We start from the raw sequence: 16,203 nt of genomic DNA, 5'->3' as shown, positions 1-16,203 counted from the left end.
GAGGCAGAGGCAGGCGGATTTCTGAGTTCGAGGCCAGCCTGGTCTACAAAGTGAGTTCCAGGACTATACAGAGAAACCCTGTCTCGAAACCACCCCCCCCCAAAAAAAAAGGAATTCTTAATTAACAATTAAGTTTTGTCATAATCTACTTCCCAAGTGTTCATTGCTTGGTTTTGCTGCCCAAATCTGGGCACGCCTGCGGTGTTGGTTGTGTGTGACTGGATCATTTGTTAGATGTGGTGTTCATTCCCACTCCCTCAAAACGAAGCAAATCCAAACAAACAAACAATATAAACCAGCTCTGTAGGGAGATGTGGTCAGACTTTAATTAGGCAGAGGCAAGCTGGTTGCCTGCTGTGGTGATGGCAGCCACCAGAAGTATTTCACACAAAGCAGCTTTTTATAGAACTGCACCCCTCCAAGGCAGACTGACTGGAGAAGCAGGAGGGTGTGGAGGAGAGACAAGTGAGTAAGCCACACCCCTCTGCCGTAGCCATCTGACCCATCTAAACGCCCTGCAGGGCAAGGAGGGCTGCAGCCTTTGGGGTCTGAGATCCTGACTAAAATGAGCTACTTTTGTGGACAGCAGGGAGCTGAGCCCAGCGTTTGACATGGCTTGAAGCCTGAGGTCTGTGACTCCATCCATCTCACACAACTGGGCTACCACAGCAAGAGCAACCAAATGTCAAGCCAGCAGGCCACTGGAAACCCTTACATAATTGTAGCAGGTTTGGGTTTCCTCTGGTTCAAGTTTTCTTGCCTCTGTCATGATCAAACGATTTGGAGAAAGGCATAGAATTTCAGAGGAGAATCTGCATGATGGCACACAATGAGGCCATTCTTTTCCAGGCTCACAGGAGCTCTGAGTCGGCCTTCTCCTCTGGCTTGACTACAAGGCTCCATTTAAACTGAACCAACCTCACAGACTTAACTGATCCAGGAGGGACTCAGTGGGAACGGCCAGCTACTGTAGCTCTTTTTCCTTTTTTGATAAGGGGACAGAACACAATGGGCTTTACAGTTCTTAAATGACTCTGTTCTTTGGTTCTGTTTGAGATGTGATGCTCATATGGCCTTTGGATCGTAATAAAATTTTATGTGGCCCGATTATACTTTTAAAAAGTTTCAACACATACAGTGTGGACCCCTTCCCTTTTGAATAAAACTTTTAAAAGAATATTTTTTAAGAATTTTAATTTTTTTGTGATGAGTGTTTTGACTGTGTGCATATTTGTGCACCTGTGTGTTCCTAGTACCCACAGAAGCCAGAAGAGGGCATTGAATGCCCCAGAACTGGACTTACTGATGGCTGTGAGCTACCATGTAGATGCTGGGAACTGAGCCCAGGTCCTCTGCAAGAGCAACAAATGCCATTGACCTTGGAGCCACCTCTCTAGCCTCTGTTTTATTTGTTTATTATTTCTTGTGAGTATCTGTATATCTATCTATCTATCTATCTATCTATCTATCTATCTATCTATCTATCTATCTGTTATATATTCTTCTGAGACTCTGTGCAGCCCTGTTCAATCTCAAACTCTTCAGCAGAAGATACCCTTGACCATTTTGATCCTCCTGCCTCTACGTCCCAAATGCTGGGATTATAGGCTTGTTGACATTTTTTATTTGTGAGGAGTTATTCTGATATCACTTTGACACTGAGTTTCTGTAGTTGGGCTTTTGGGGTTCTTTTCATTCCCTTAAATGTTACATAAATGAAATGTCCCAGTGAAGTTGGCTGGGCAATTAGCGTTGTAGAAGTGACCAAGTTGCTAGTACGACTCTGTTGGTGGCAGTGAGCAGCTAAGACAGCAGTTCTAAACAGACATCCTGCATATCAGATATTTATATTAAGATTCATAACAGAATCAAAATAATTTTATGGTCGGGGTCACCACAGCATGGGAAGTTGTATGAAAGGGTTGCAGCATTAGGGAGGTTAAATGCTACTGACCTAGGAGGTGGGGGAATCCTGACATTGGTAGAATCCCAAATGTGGGGCATACCCACTCTTTCCTTTAAAAAGGTCACATTGCTCTTTGGAGCTGAACTTGAGAATGGTTCTGAGCTTTAGGAATCTCCGGGATGCTTGCGAAAACTGCAGGTACCTCAGTCCTACCCGTATCAGTTCAAGGATAAGGGCTTGAGATTTTTCTAGTTAAGGAACATCTGGTTGATTCCAGTTGTTGGCTCTTTGGCCATTGTGAAGAGAAAGTGAATGCCATAAAGGGATGTTGGGGGTACCTTGCCTCCCAGGTGAACAGGGACCCGGTTTGGTAAGAGTGACCCTCAGTGCGGTCCCCATAGGTGCAGGAGGGCGCCTTCTCATGCTGCGTTGCTTCCATCTGGAGCAGGCTGGCCTCTTCAACCCAAGTTCCCAGGAACACTCCTTACCTGTGGCCGGCCTGGGCTGTTGATTGCCATCTCAGGCCCACCCAATCCTGTAATTAGAATTTCAGAGTGGTTGTTATCAGCAGTAATTAATCCAAATGCACTCCTCTATCTTCTCTATCCAGTTGCCTACCCCATTAGGGCTTTGCAATTGTTAGAAACAAAGGCCTTTTTCAGAAGGACTCCCAATTAGAAATGGGTCCTGGGTGCCTCCGGGGAGTTGCAATGCTTTCCTTGGTAGGAGGATGAGATTTTTTTTCCCTTGAAAATCCTGGATGTGATGGTGGGGGCAGATAGGGGAGATATTCCTGATGAAAGCGCTCAGGTTCACAGCAGTGTGCCTGAGGAGGGCTCCTGTGAGCTCTGTTGTAGAATGGGCTCCCTGACTTTGCCTCATGAGAACTTTCAGTTGGCAGGTTCCCTGAAGCCCTAGTTCTGGGAAGTGGAATAGGGGTCACCCCCCAAGTGCCTTCTCACAGAGCTTCTTAGACCCATCTAAAACCAAGAGTCCCTGCATTTATCTTTCTTAGCCAGGAGTCTCTTCAGCTCTTACACTCCTGCTGTGCTCTGCAGGGGACACTGGGTGATCTTTTCTCTCCTCTGACAAGGTCTCTAGCTGAGGTTCTATTAACAAAATAGAGCCCTATAAGAACACACATGCACCTTAATAAAGTTTTATGTGGCTTAGGACTGGTCAAAAGTCGGATCCAAAACACCCCATGTGGCTTTACAGCTGGGTAAAGAGTGAGTGTTTGTTCAGGTAAAGGAGTGGACAAAGGGATTCTGATTCCGTGGTTAGAGACTAGGAAATGAGCAAGGCTTCTGGGTAGGTTCTTCTGTCTGGGTCCCTGTCTTCAAAGCTAAGATACCTTACCTCAAAGCTGAGATATCTCCTGTGTGTCTCAGGATACCTACTGCAGAGGGTCTTGTGACCTGCTTCTAGGAAAGGCAGAAAACTGTTTTATAGCCTTCTAGGAGGGGGAGAAGGGGAGGCCAGGGAAAAGCCAGGCAAACCTCCTGCCTCAGTTGTTCTTAAGGTACTGTATGGTGGGATTATGGGTCCCTAGATCCACCATTTCCAAATTGGTTCATTTTAGGAACAAAGCCAACACAGTCCAACTGTTGTCTTGATCAGAAGTAGTCATCTAAATGTGTCCCTTTCAGGAGTGTGTTCCAGAGAACCTAGAACTGAAAAAGAAGATCTTTGCCCAGCTGGACCGCATTGTGGATGACCGGGTCATCCTAAGCAGCTCCAGCTCTTGTTTGCTGCCTTCCAAGCTGTTCTCGGGCTTGGCTCATGTGAAGCAGTGCATTGTGGCTCATCCTGTGAGTATATTGTTTGTTCGTTCCCTTGTGGTCATGGAGATCAAACCCAGGTCCTATCACATGCTAGGCAAGTACCAAGTCGCACTCCAGCCCCAGGGAGGGTGGGAAGTTTGGCACCTGATCATATCTCATTCTTTTTTAGGGGCAATAAATTGCACCGGATCTGCAAGTATCTCAAACCACTTTATTGAGGTATAATCCACATACCACACAATCTGTTAGTCAATATTGTACAACTTGATGTTTTTTTAGACACTTAGGATTATGCAATATCATCATTAAAGAAAAGGAATAGGATCCAAAATTCTTTGGAATTTTATCTGTGAGTCTAAGGTGTCATGGCATAAAACAAACTGTATTTACTGCTTTAACCCTCCAGGTACTTATCATGTGGTATAGGGCTAGTTGCTGGGTTAGCAGTCATTAGAGCAGAAGTACTGTATTAAATATCCATGTGGGCTGGGGGTTGAGGGGGGGTGCTTCATTAAATGTCCACGTGGGCCGGGCTGGGGCAGGAGGTGCGGCTGGGTAGACAAGGTGTGTGCTTTGCAAGCGTGAGGGCCTGGGTTTGAATCCCTAAGAATAGTAGTGTGTGCTTCTGTCATCCCAGAACTCCTACAGGGAGATAGGAAGTAGAGACAGGAGAACCCTGAAGCCTAAGGACCAGTTCACCCTATGTATGAAGCCACAGAACCTTCTCTCAAACAAGGCAAAGACAGACACCCAAGATTGGCCTCTGACCTCCAAATGTGACCATAGCACAAGTGCATCCACACACAGAGGAACCTGCTTGAGCTTACATGTGCACGTGTGCACACATGTGCACATGCACAGGCACACACACACACACACACACACAGAGAGAGAGAGAGAGAGAGAGAGAGAGAGAGAGAGAGAGAGATGTCATGCAGGAGTTTGTAGATATGTCACTTGCTTTGTGTTATTCACAGTAGGATCAGATCTGTTAAGATGCAGATCTGATGGGTGTCACTGTCAAAATTCTGATTTAGGGTGTCTGAGCTGAAATCATCTTTCCCTGATGTTCCTTTCACCATCCACTGTAATTGACTAAACACATTTCTTCACCGGAAGCACCTTATGTGGTGAGCTGGGCCACAGGCTCTCATTAGCGGGTGAGGGAGGGCTCAGCGAGTCTTTCTGAGGTTAACGTGTCTGTGAATGATGCTGGAGTCCTGACTGTGAACTCAGCATGACCATGAAGAACCAGGACAGCCTGTTTGGGTGGGAAAGCTAATTTAGCTCCAGCCATGATAAATATGATGGCCTATTGTGCATAATTACTAGCCAAAAACTACATAGAGGAACAGGGCCAGCCTGGCTAGGTTGATGAGATCTGTGCTGGGAGCTGAGGTATTGCATAAGCCAAGGCCATAGGGCAGGAGCAAGCAGGACTATGTGGGATGGGGTCATGATGACGTCACTGGGAGAGCCCACACACTGAGGCAGGAGTGCAGGAGGAGGTTGGAAGATTAGAGAATATAGAATGGACATCTGTGTTAGCTACTTTTCTTGTTGATTTGGCCAAACCGACAGGAAGCAAATAAAGGGAAGATGGGGGAGGATGGGTTCATTTTAGCTCTAGGCTTGAGGGGATAGCTATCATGGCAGAGAAAACAAGGCGGAGGGAAGCAGAGAAGAGCTGGAGGCAGGGTCAGCTACGAACTGCAACACCCATTATGTAGTGACCCACTCTCTCCTCTGAGAAAACATAATGGTTCCACAGCCTTCCAGAACAGCACCAGCAAGAGGGGACCAAGTGTTCAAACACAAGCTAGTTAGTGGCTTTCTTTTTCTTTTTTTCTTGATATCATATATAATATATATGTTATATATGCATATATATATTTGACATACTCCACTTATGTGTTATGGGTGATTGTTTGAATATGTGTCTATGTACTACATGTGTGTCTGGTGTCCGCAGAGGCCAGAGGAGGAGTCAGATCCCCCAGAACTGGAGTTACATGTGATTGTGAACCTTCATGTGGGTGCTGGGAATCAGACCTGAGTCCTCTGGAAGAGCAGCTAGTGCTCTCAACTGCTGAGCTGCCTATCTAGCTTCACAGGACATCTATCCAAACCACAGCAGTATTCCTTAGCCAAAAAGCTTGGGACTAGGAGTATTTCAGAATTTACATAGTTGTTACCAGTTGAACAGTCTTAATGCAAAACCCCCCTGAATCTGAAAAGCTCCAAAATTTAGATTTTTGAGCACAGTGTCAGAGCTCAAAACATTTCAGATATCCAGAACATGCTGGGGATGGTGAAGCCCCACCAGTCATGTTCTAGAGGATCATGAGAGTTACTCTGAAGAACTGTGTGATCTTAGGTACACAGCAGCATGGCACATTGGAAATGCTGCTGTGTGGGAATAATGGCCTCCTGCAGTTTGGACCTCCACAATGCAGTACATAGGGCTGTATTTGAAAGGCTGAGGGGCTCAGGGCTGGGGTGGGGAGCATGGAAAGTTTTCTTCCAAAGAAGAGCAGTTGAGAGGAGGTGCCAGATGGGTCAGTGTGAAGAAAAGGGGTGATTGACTGGACACCCACCAGACACATGCAGTCCACACTCCATGGTTTGCTCTATTGTGAGATACAGTGGAAAGAAAGACAATGAATCATCAGAGGCACAGGCGCAGAACCAAAAGAACATAGACTAGAAATGGCCGCCATCATGTACAAAATGCACACGTGACCTTAGAGCCAAGGGGACACTAACTGAGGCTGTGACATTCTCTTTTCCTGTGATAGGCAGATGACAAATGCACACACACACACACGCACACGCACACGCACTCACACCCCTCTGTAAACAGTCACTGGCTACTGCAGAGGAAGGCATTTGCTTGTATAAAGCCACTGGTTTCTAATCAGTTGTTTTGCATTTGAGTTAGATCAAACAGGAACACCACTTAAACCAAAGACTTCAGAAGTTACTTGTACAGTTTCAAGAAGACTTTCCCACCTTGTTTAGGCAAAGATGAACAGCAGAAGACAAGTTCAGTTGATAAACGGCTTTCCTAGTACAAATGAAGAGGCCCTGGATTTGATCTCTAACAACGTATGAAATTGATGTGTGTGTATGTGTGGGGGTGGGGGCGGGGGCAGGTAGCACGGGCATGGAACCCAGCTTTCAGGAAATGGAGGCGGGGGATCTTAGGGGCTGGAGGTCACCTTCAGCTGCATGGTGTGTTTGAGGCCTGCCAGGTTTTATGAGACCCTCACTGAAACGTAAAATAAATACTGAAGGCACAATGTACCTGGACACAGGACGGGGAGGACCAGAGATGGATCTGGCCTGAAAGTGCCCTCCATGAGGACTGCTTTCATGACACCAGAGCACGACATACAAGACATGAAGGGAGAGAAGCAAACAACAGTCCTACCTGGCTATGATACATAACTGTGAGCCACCATAGTAACCCGCACTGCACGATAATCCCAAGGTTGCAGTGGGGGCCCTCATATGTTGGCAGCAGCTAACAGCTGTCTAATTGGGCATTGACCTGCTCAACAAAAGGGAAATTATGCCTGGTACTGGAAAGTCAAGGTGAAGGAAGTCATGGATCATGGAGGAAATCCTATTACCACCGCTTTACTAATACTAATTCAGCACAATTTCTAGCTACACTCTAAATATTTCCCTTACACTCACCGGTAAGTGCAGGTTTCACCCCTTATCAAAGAAACTTCTCCTTGCAACAGACAGAGACTCTTAAAATCACAGCCAATTAAAATGTAGAGAACAAGAGATCATGTGGAGCCCAGTCTCAATGAATATATCTATAACACAACTGCACCTAAGGCTCCGGGATCCTCATGGAAGAGGGGCAGCCAGAGAAACAAGAAGTCTGCTGGGACATCGTGTTTCCTAGAAATGTCGGAGACACTACAGCCATAAAGCTTTTCAGGACCTAAACATGGACTTGAACAAAGATGGCACCCATAGATATATACTAACAGGGAAGGGGAAATCTCACCGAGCCTCAACCCCAGACAAAGAACTGCAGGTAACTAAGGAATGCTGACAGAGGGAGAAAGGGTTTTTCCTAAAGAAGTGGCCCTCATTTGATTATCCAACACTAGGTGGTCAGCCCTGAAATATTAATAATTACATCCATATGAGTAACATTATATGGACAGAGGATGTTGTATTTAGGAATATAGTAAAACCACGAAGAGGAGGCTGTGAAATTGGGTACATGGGAATGGTTGAAGGGAGGAAAGGGAGAGATGGTCTAATTATATTTTAATTAAAAAATTATTAAAGAACAAAAATATTTTAAACATCACAAACTAAAGCATAATACCAAACTTCTCTAGAATTAGCTGCAGTGATTCACCCCTGTAATTCCAGGACTAAGAATGCTGAGGCAGGAGGATCATTTATAAGTTCAAAGCTGACATGCGGCTATAGAGTAAGACTTTAATCTCAAAAACAAACAAACAAGTAAATAAAAAAATAGAAGCCCAAGTTGATCTCTGGGTTCAGGCTGTATCTTAGTTATAGAACAATTACCCAGCCTACAAAAGGTCTCAGTCCTAGCAGGACATAAGAGTATACATGCACATGTGCATACACACATACACACACATATACACACACATACATACATATATACATATACACACATACATTAACATACACATACATGCATATATACACACACACATATATACACACACATACATATATACACACATACATATACACATACATATATACATACACACATATACACACATACATACACATATATACATACACATATATACACACACATACATACATACACACACACAGAGAGTTAATTTTTTGTTTTTATAAGTTTTTTGTTTTTGTTTTTGTTTTAGCCAAAATTGAGTTAACTAAAGTAGATCAGATTGCCAAAGTTGGATCTTTGGATTTTGTCACTGCAGGGCACGTAGGGGAGTAGGTGTAGCATCTTGAATAATTTGGACAGTCCTAAATATTCAAGAGTCCTTCCAAGTCTTTGAGAGTCTACATTTTCTCCCAGCCCCACAGACCGGACCAGAGTGGCTGAGCTCTCACCTCCTCAGCCCTGTGGTCCTCTGGGATCTTTGCTTGCACAGGAAGCCTGGTCATGCCCCTGCAAGGCCCTGGCTCAGTGGATATTTATCACGCAATAGGTTATGGCCTCCACCTCCACACAGGGATGCTTGAGCCAGCGTGTTAGGACAGCTCCGTTGTTCTCAAGCACGGTTTCTGCACAGGCAGGGTCGAATTTCTGGTCACCTCTGCTCCAGGGTGAATGGAAGGTATTGAGAAGTGGGCGTGTGCTGTCAGCACAGAGGCCTCAGATGGGCTTTAGCACGGGGCTTCCTGGACTGCCCCGTGAGAGGCTGCGGAAGATCTGCTACAGGGAGCTGCACAAAGGGGTGTGTGTGGGGGGGAGGTGTTCATGCACCTGCCTTCCCAGTTATAGTGTTTCTTGCCCTCAGATGTATTTTATATCAACTTTTCTTCTTGTGGGAGGAAGACAGAGTTGGTATGTATAGGGGGTAGCTTTAGAGAGACTTGCATGATGGGGTGGGGCCTTGTTCCAATGTACAGTGTCAACTGTCCCACCCAAGCAACAGAACATTGTACCCGTTTTGGTCCCACTTTTAAAAATGTAGCCTCCATTTTCTTTCTTGATCTGTGAAGGAATCAAGGTGTCTGGTGGAACCTATGGTGCCTCTTGGTGCTTTGTTCTGTAGGCTAGGTAGCTTAGATGGAGACCACAGATGCTGGGGTGGACACAGGTTCCTTATCAGCTGCTGGGCATCTCTTTATGGAAGTAGATAAGGGCCTGATTTCTTGCATAGTGTCTGTGGTCACTGCCACCAGGTGTCCTCCTTTATGTTAGGAAAGGGCTGTACCAACGAGCTCCACACCCAACTCTCTTGTTCTGTAGGGTCTTGCCAAAAAAATCCAAGTTGTCTCAAGCTTGAGACCTCCTGCCTCAGCCTGTTGGGAGCTGGGATGAAAGGCCAGATCCCTGTGCCTTTTCTTGGTGGGGAGGTACTAATTTCTGGTTGGACACCAAATTAGTCCCATTGATTTACACCCTTGGCTGAGGGAGCCCTGGTGTGCTGCACACATGTGCTTCCGGATATCCTGGCACCTGGCTGGAGGAGGGCTGGAATCAGGACATGTTTATCTGAGGGTCTTCAGTTTGCTTCCCAGGAAGCTTGAGAGGATGGACCCCTATGGCCTGTGGGTGGATGACTGTCCTGCAGTGTCTGGAAACCATGGCCCCATTACCTAGGAGGGGAAGGAGACATCTGTGCCAGTTACCAGGAAATCACTCTGCCTTAGTCAGACCCATGAGAAGAATACCCGGTCAGGCAGGCAGGCGTAGAAGTGGTGTCACCATCTGAAGCCGGCTTCCTCTGTCCTCTGGGACATTTTGCACTCCCCTTTCCTCAGTTTACTGCATGGCCCAGGGCACTATCGCTGCTATTTCACATTGCAAACAGGGACTGACTTCAATGTCAGAGGTCAAGTGCTGTGGACTAAGTAACAACATCCTTCCTGGAGAGCTCTTCCTGTAGCTTGTGGATAATGTAAGAGCAGGTGGGTTCAGGTCCAGGAGGTCTGAAGAGTGCCATATTTGACAGCTGTACCACATTTTTTTTTTTTTTGGTAGAGGGGGCACTAGGTCTCATTATACAGCCCTAGCTGATCTGGACTCTGTGTAGACCAGGCTAGCCGCAGAGGCCTACCTACTTCTGCCTCCTGAGCGTTGGGTGCTGGGATTAAAGGCCTGAGCCACCATGCCCAGTGCCATCGCACAACTTTTATACTGGCTATGGGAAATCACACCAGCATTTTTAGCTAGAGGTAGGGGAGGTGTTTGGAACACTGTAATTTCTGATTTTAGTTTGTTTGTTTGTTTGGCTTTTATCTGTGATAACATACACCTACCATCGAGGTGACCACTTTAAGCATCCTAAGGAGGTGGCTCAGAGGCATTAAATGCTTACACCTATGTGCTTTTCCTGATTACCCATCTTGAAAACCTTCCCTCCCTGAAGGAAGTGTAACATCAGTTCCCTCTCCAGTCCCCACCACTGCACACCCTGTGATGTAGTAGCACAATAAAATGTCTCCATGCTATTAGGAGATGCACGTCTGCTTTTTCTGCTTGTGGTGCAGAGACTTGGAGCCCAGCTTCTCCAGTCTGCACTGAAGTACAGTTCATCTGATGTGGGTGTGCTTCCAGTGTTGTATGACCCTAACGTTCTTATTTGAGTAATTTTATATTTGTGTGCTTGGTGTATGTGCATCCACACATGCTGAGGTCAGTCGTAAGACAGCTTTCGGGAGTTGGTTCTCTTCTCCCAATCTGTGGGTCCTTGGGATTGAATCCCAGTTGTCAAGCTTGGCAGCAAGGACGTTTACCCCCGATCCATCTTACTAGCCCCCATAATCTTGACTTTTAAAAAGGTCATAAGTAGTTTTTACAAGAATCTGGCAGGAGACAGCTGATTAGAATAGGACATTGGTTTATATAAATTATTCATTTAGAGTTGAGTCAGGGATATAGCTCAGTGGTAGACTATTTGCCTAGCGTGAGTGAAGCTGTGGGTTCAGTCCCCAGTACTAAAAACAAAACAAAAAAAAGTGTGGGGCAGTGATGGCACACACCTTTAATCTTAGCTGTCACGAGGCAGGCGGATCTTTGAGAGTCAGGGGCCAGCCTGGTTTCAGAGCGAGTTTCAGGACAATGAAGGCTACACAGAGAAACCCTGCCTCAAAAACCCAACCAACCAACCAACCAACCAACCAACCAACCAATCAAAGCAAAACAAAAAACCACAGACCCATCCTTGTAATCCCAGAACCCAGGAAGCTGAGAAGGAGGAATCTCTGTTAGCTTGAGACCAGTCTGAACTACATAGTGAGTTTCCTATCAACAGTTGATTTTTAAAACCAAATAAAATAAAATACAATTTAAAATAACATTAAAATCATAAAGCATATCTTTGAGTAAACCAGTTGCCTTTTTGAAGTGGTACCTTTCACACACACACACTCACATGCACACACAGTGTGCCCGAGCACAAGCACACATACACACATGCATACACACACACACACACACACACACACACACAAGCATGCACACACAGGAGCATGACACACACACACAGTATTAGAAGTCATTGTGGAGGATAGCTGTGTGACCATCTACAGTCATCACTGTGTACAGAGTAAAAGCCATTGAGGGACTTTTCCCACAGACCAGACTGGCATAGTACGGGCTCATTAGGTACTACTAAGCCTGTGTTTTCTTGGGATCTTTGGTACTTCTTCATGGGAAATAGCCAAGGAACTAAGTGTGAACTGAGAAAAATCAGAACTGGGGGCCACACCACTGGGTTTCTCCTACCTTTAGCCACTCCAAGGTGTAAGGCTGCTGAGATGCTGTGTGGCCTGCTGATTTCCAGAACAGAATGGGACACGAGGTTGCCAAAGTAGGTGAGCTATACCAGGAGGAATCAGGGAAGAGCTAGGCTTTGGTAGGTTCTGTCTGTGGAGTGTTTTTGCTTACTCGGTTGGGAACTCACAACTCAAGCTAGTGTCTGTCCTCTGCCTCACCTTCCCAGGCTTTGGGGTGACGAGCAGGAGCCACCACCCCTGGCTTTTCTGTTCTTGTTCTTAACACAGGCACAGGAGAATGGCTGAGCCTGAGAAGACCAGCAAGGGAAAGTGGTTCCGGACAGTGGGAAAGGGTAAAGCTACATCAGTTATTGATGGAGAAACCTTGTCCTGAGGCGGTTGGAGCACTTTTATGGGTTCTCCATAAATGTAACAGGATGACAAGGGGCAACTTGTATGTTCTTTTCAAAAGCAAAACCATACAATTGTTTGTGTGCATTCCTTTCTGAAGACCTACCTTTGGATGTAGAATCTAGGGACCTTTCCAAAGTTGCCCACCCTTGTGCCACTTGACATAGGTGGATGGAGTGCGCCAGAGCAACACCTGGCCGTTGGTCATGGCCTTGACCCTCTTATTTTTCTCTCCCCTGTCCTAAGGTCAATCCACCATATTACGTCCCCCTGGTTGAGCTAGTGCCCCACCCAGAGACAGCTCCAGCCACAATGGACAGAACCTATGCCTTGATGAAGAAGATTGGGCAGTCCCCAGTGAGAGTCCTGAAGGAGATTGACGGCTTCGTCCTGAACCGCCTGCAGTACGCCGTCATCAGTGAGGCCTGGAGACTGGTGGAGGTTCGTGCCCTGTGTCCCTCCTTCCTTCCCTGTTCCTCCTGACCTCCATCCCACCTGTCTCCTCCCCTGTGTCCCTCCTTTCACTCTTCCTCCCTCTTTTCTACTCTCCCTCCCCTCTCCTTCCCTCCCTTTTTTCTTCTCTTCCTCCCTTCCTTCCTCCCCTACCTCCACGGCTGAGTAGGGCAGGAGTCACTTTCTGGGTCTCTGAAAGCTAGAGGACACTCAGGAGTCCTTGCTGTATTCTGGAGACCCAGGGCATTCCATTTGGAGACAGAATACAATATAGCAGTTCACTGTTTGAGAGACTCCCCTCTCTAATTTATTATTTGATAGCAAGGCACAATGAGAAACTCTCTCCAGCCCTTTGTACAAAATTATCTGTGGGTGACACGTTGCATTTTCCTACAGACAGATTTTTACTTCCTGGTGTCTAAAATTTTCAGGATGAAAAAGAATTGTTTTTATGCAAAGGAAACTTGTATTCCCTTAAAGGACTCGGTTTTATTTCAAGAACTGGGAAAAACCATGATGAATGCTAAACTTGTTAGTAAAAGGTTTGCCTTACATATGAGTAAGGAACATATATGTGTATGTGTGTGTATAATGAAATGTATACATGTGTGTACCATATATATCCATATACCTAGGATTTGCGCATTCAATTAATCATAGCTTAAAATACTTTAAAAATGCATTTTCTGAAGATGGACAGACTTTTGCTCTACCATCCCCTCAGCAGTACAGTGTAACTATGAGCACAGCACTTACATTGTGTTACTATTGCAGGCCATGTAGATTACCTAACATATGTATGCCTAACATATGTGGAGGCCGTGTGTGATGGCACACACCTATAGTCCCATCACTTGTGTAGTGTAAGCTGGGGGGCAGGAGTTCAAGGTCATACCTAGCTACATATTGTATTTGAAACCAGCTTGAGCCACATGAGAACCTGTTTCAAAACGAACAAGAAAAGAAGTATATAGAAGGTTATAGAAGGATTGCATAGGTTCTTCACAAATATTAAGCCATTTATGTAATAAATTTGACCACCTATCCATTGGTATCTCTGAGGGTCCTAGAACTACCTCATGGATGTGAAGGGTTCACTGTATAGATTTGGCCTCATCCTTTAATTATAGCATTTTACATATGAGAACACTCATGGCTGAATATGTTGTCATGAACATTGCTGTAAAGATCTGTCTGTCAGGAGAGGGCACAGAGGGGTCCCAAGGATATGGAGGTAAGGGCCACATAATCTAGGGGTCAGATCTTCAGCTCTTGACAAGCTTCGACATGGGTCAAGCATAAAGCAGCCACATACATAGAGGTAAAGTGTAGGAAGAATGCCCTTGTTTTTGGGTAAGGAGGGCAGCACTTGGCTCAGACAATCCACACTGGGTGTAGCCCCGCAGGTTCTTTCAGAAGACCCAGAACAGGAACCAGGAAGCCAGCTGCACCTCATCTTTTGTGGGTGTTTTATTTCCTGGCAGCATTTCCTCCAGACTTCAACAGGTGCGGATGATGTGTCTGACTCTCCCTGTTAGAGTCATCATGGGATCCCACTTACTGTGCACGAGGTGCTGTGCCGTGACTCAGTATTTAAATCTGCCTCCCACTCGACATCCACAAGATACGTGCCGGCATCTCACACTCCTTGCATGTTTTAGAAATCAATCAGTTTCAGGATGTTTTAAAAGAAATCCTGCATTTAAAAAACCCTTCTTGGAGGTCTTTTGAAAATACTAGAACAGAGATCTAGTAATAGACTCAAGGGAAAAAAACCAGTTCTACAGTGCAGCATAGAAAGAGTGGGGGTGTGGGCGCTTTACTTTGGGATCTGTCTGGTTGTTAGTGCTATGAGTTAAATCTTGCTTAGTTGACTCTGAAAGGTGTGAACCAACCTCAGAAAGAATGTGTAGACTTAGGCAGGAGGCGTGCATAAAAATTGGTCTGGTTTTGACCACATAGTGAAGCTGATTGTAGATCGATCGGAAGATCTGAGCAGTGTTGGTACGTCTCCTTGCATGGTTAGAGGAAAGCACCCTGGAAAGGATGCTGAGTTTGCAGTCCTGGAAACCCCTACCAGCTTGTTCATTCTGTCTGCCCCCCTTTTCTAGGCGCTCTTGGCAGGCCTGATGCATTTGTTTTATTGGTTGGCAGAATGGTTTTGGGTATGACAGCCTCCCAAATAAGCAAGTCTCACACGTGCCTCTGCATTGGCTGCTATGGACACTCAAGCCTGGACTGAGTCTTAGGCCTGGCAGGACACATTTTGATGTTGACAGGAAGAGGCATGGGAATGCTGAGGAAGTGGGGCTACAACCCAAAGTCTCACCTTTCAAGAGATTCTAGAAGAGAATTTATGCTCAAGTGCAAAAGCGACTTGAAGGTTGTTAGGACTAAACTGGAGGTGTGTCTCCCCTCTGCAGGTGTGGCCCTGGGCTCTACACATGGGCAGGGAGGAAGAAGGGACGAAGATGGCAGAGGTGTAGAATCCAGAAGCGCGCTTCCCTTTTCACCATATCACCTTAGCAGCAGCTCCTCACCTCTTCTCCCAGGACTTGAGCAGACTCAGGGGCTGTTGGTGCATTGTTGCAGCAGCGACTGGCATGGGCTTCTAGGTGTCCATGTGGATTGGATCCCTTCCTTTCTGCAGGTCTCCAAAGCTGACTGATACTTAGGGCTGAGTGATAGACTCTAGAGAAGTCCTCCCCACAGTCACTGTGCCAGCTAGAGGACCCCAGCACTGTGCCTGCTGCAGCTGGTTAAAGGATACCTGACTATTGCATACATTTTTTTTTATAGGAAGGTCTATGCTACCTGTGGCCTGGTTCCTCTTTAAACAGGGCAATCAGCAAGGATTAGAGAAACCTCTCCAGAGCCCCACCCCCCTGCTGCAAATCTGCCTGCTGTGCTCTTAGCCTCTATGTAGGCGGGGAGTTAGGTGACTCCAACTCAACCAGACAGAGCCAGTTGAACTTGAATTTACCTTTTTGGGATGTTTCAACTTGATTGGGATTTTCTGTTTGCTTCAAAACTTACATATTAAAAAGAACTGAATTGAGGCTAGTCACTGGCCTTGCAAAGCCTCACCCCTTCCCTTCTCTCCCCTCCCCTTTCCTTTCCTCTCCTCTTCTCCTTTCCCTTCCCTTCTCTCCCCTCCCCTTTCCTTCCTTCCCGATCCTTTTTTCCCTCCCCTCCCCTCCCCTCCCCTCCCCT

The 16,203-nt window shown here is 46.1% G+C and overlaps 1 protein-coding gene across 1 annotated transcript in view; it reads left to right on the top strand.

Moving 5' to 3' along the window:
• Cryl1 (crystallin lambda 1) overlaps positions 1-16,203 on the top strand; it is a 131,125-nt gene that overhangs the window by 90,886 nt on the left and 24,036 nt on the right. Inside the window, exons 4-5 of the mRNA XM_021182253.1 lie at positions 3,556-3,717; positions 12,784-12,978. Coding sequence (XP_021037912.1) covers positions 3,556-3,717; positions 12,784-12,978 — 357 coding nt within the window. The remainder of the gene's footprint in view (positions 1-3,555; positions 3,718-12,783; positions 12,979-16,203) is intronic.

The sequence above is a fragment of the Mus caroli genome, chromosome 14, assembly GCF_900094665.2.
Source record: "Mus caroli chromosome 14, CAROLI_EIJ_v1.1, whole genome shotgun sequence".
NCBI lineage: Eukaryota > Metazoa > Chordata > Mammalia > Rodentia > Muridae > Mus > Mus caroli.
Note: the sequence above shows the minus strand (reverse complement) of the source record. Positions and strands in the feature narration are given on the sequence as shown.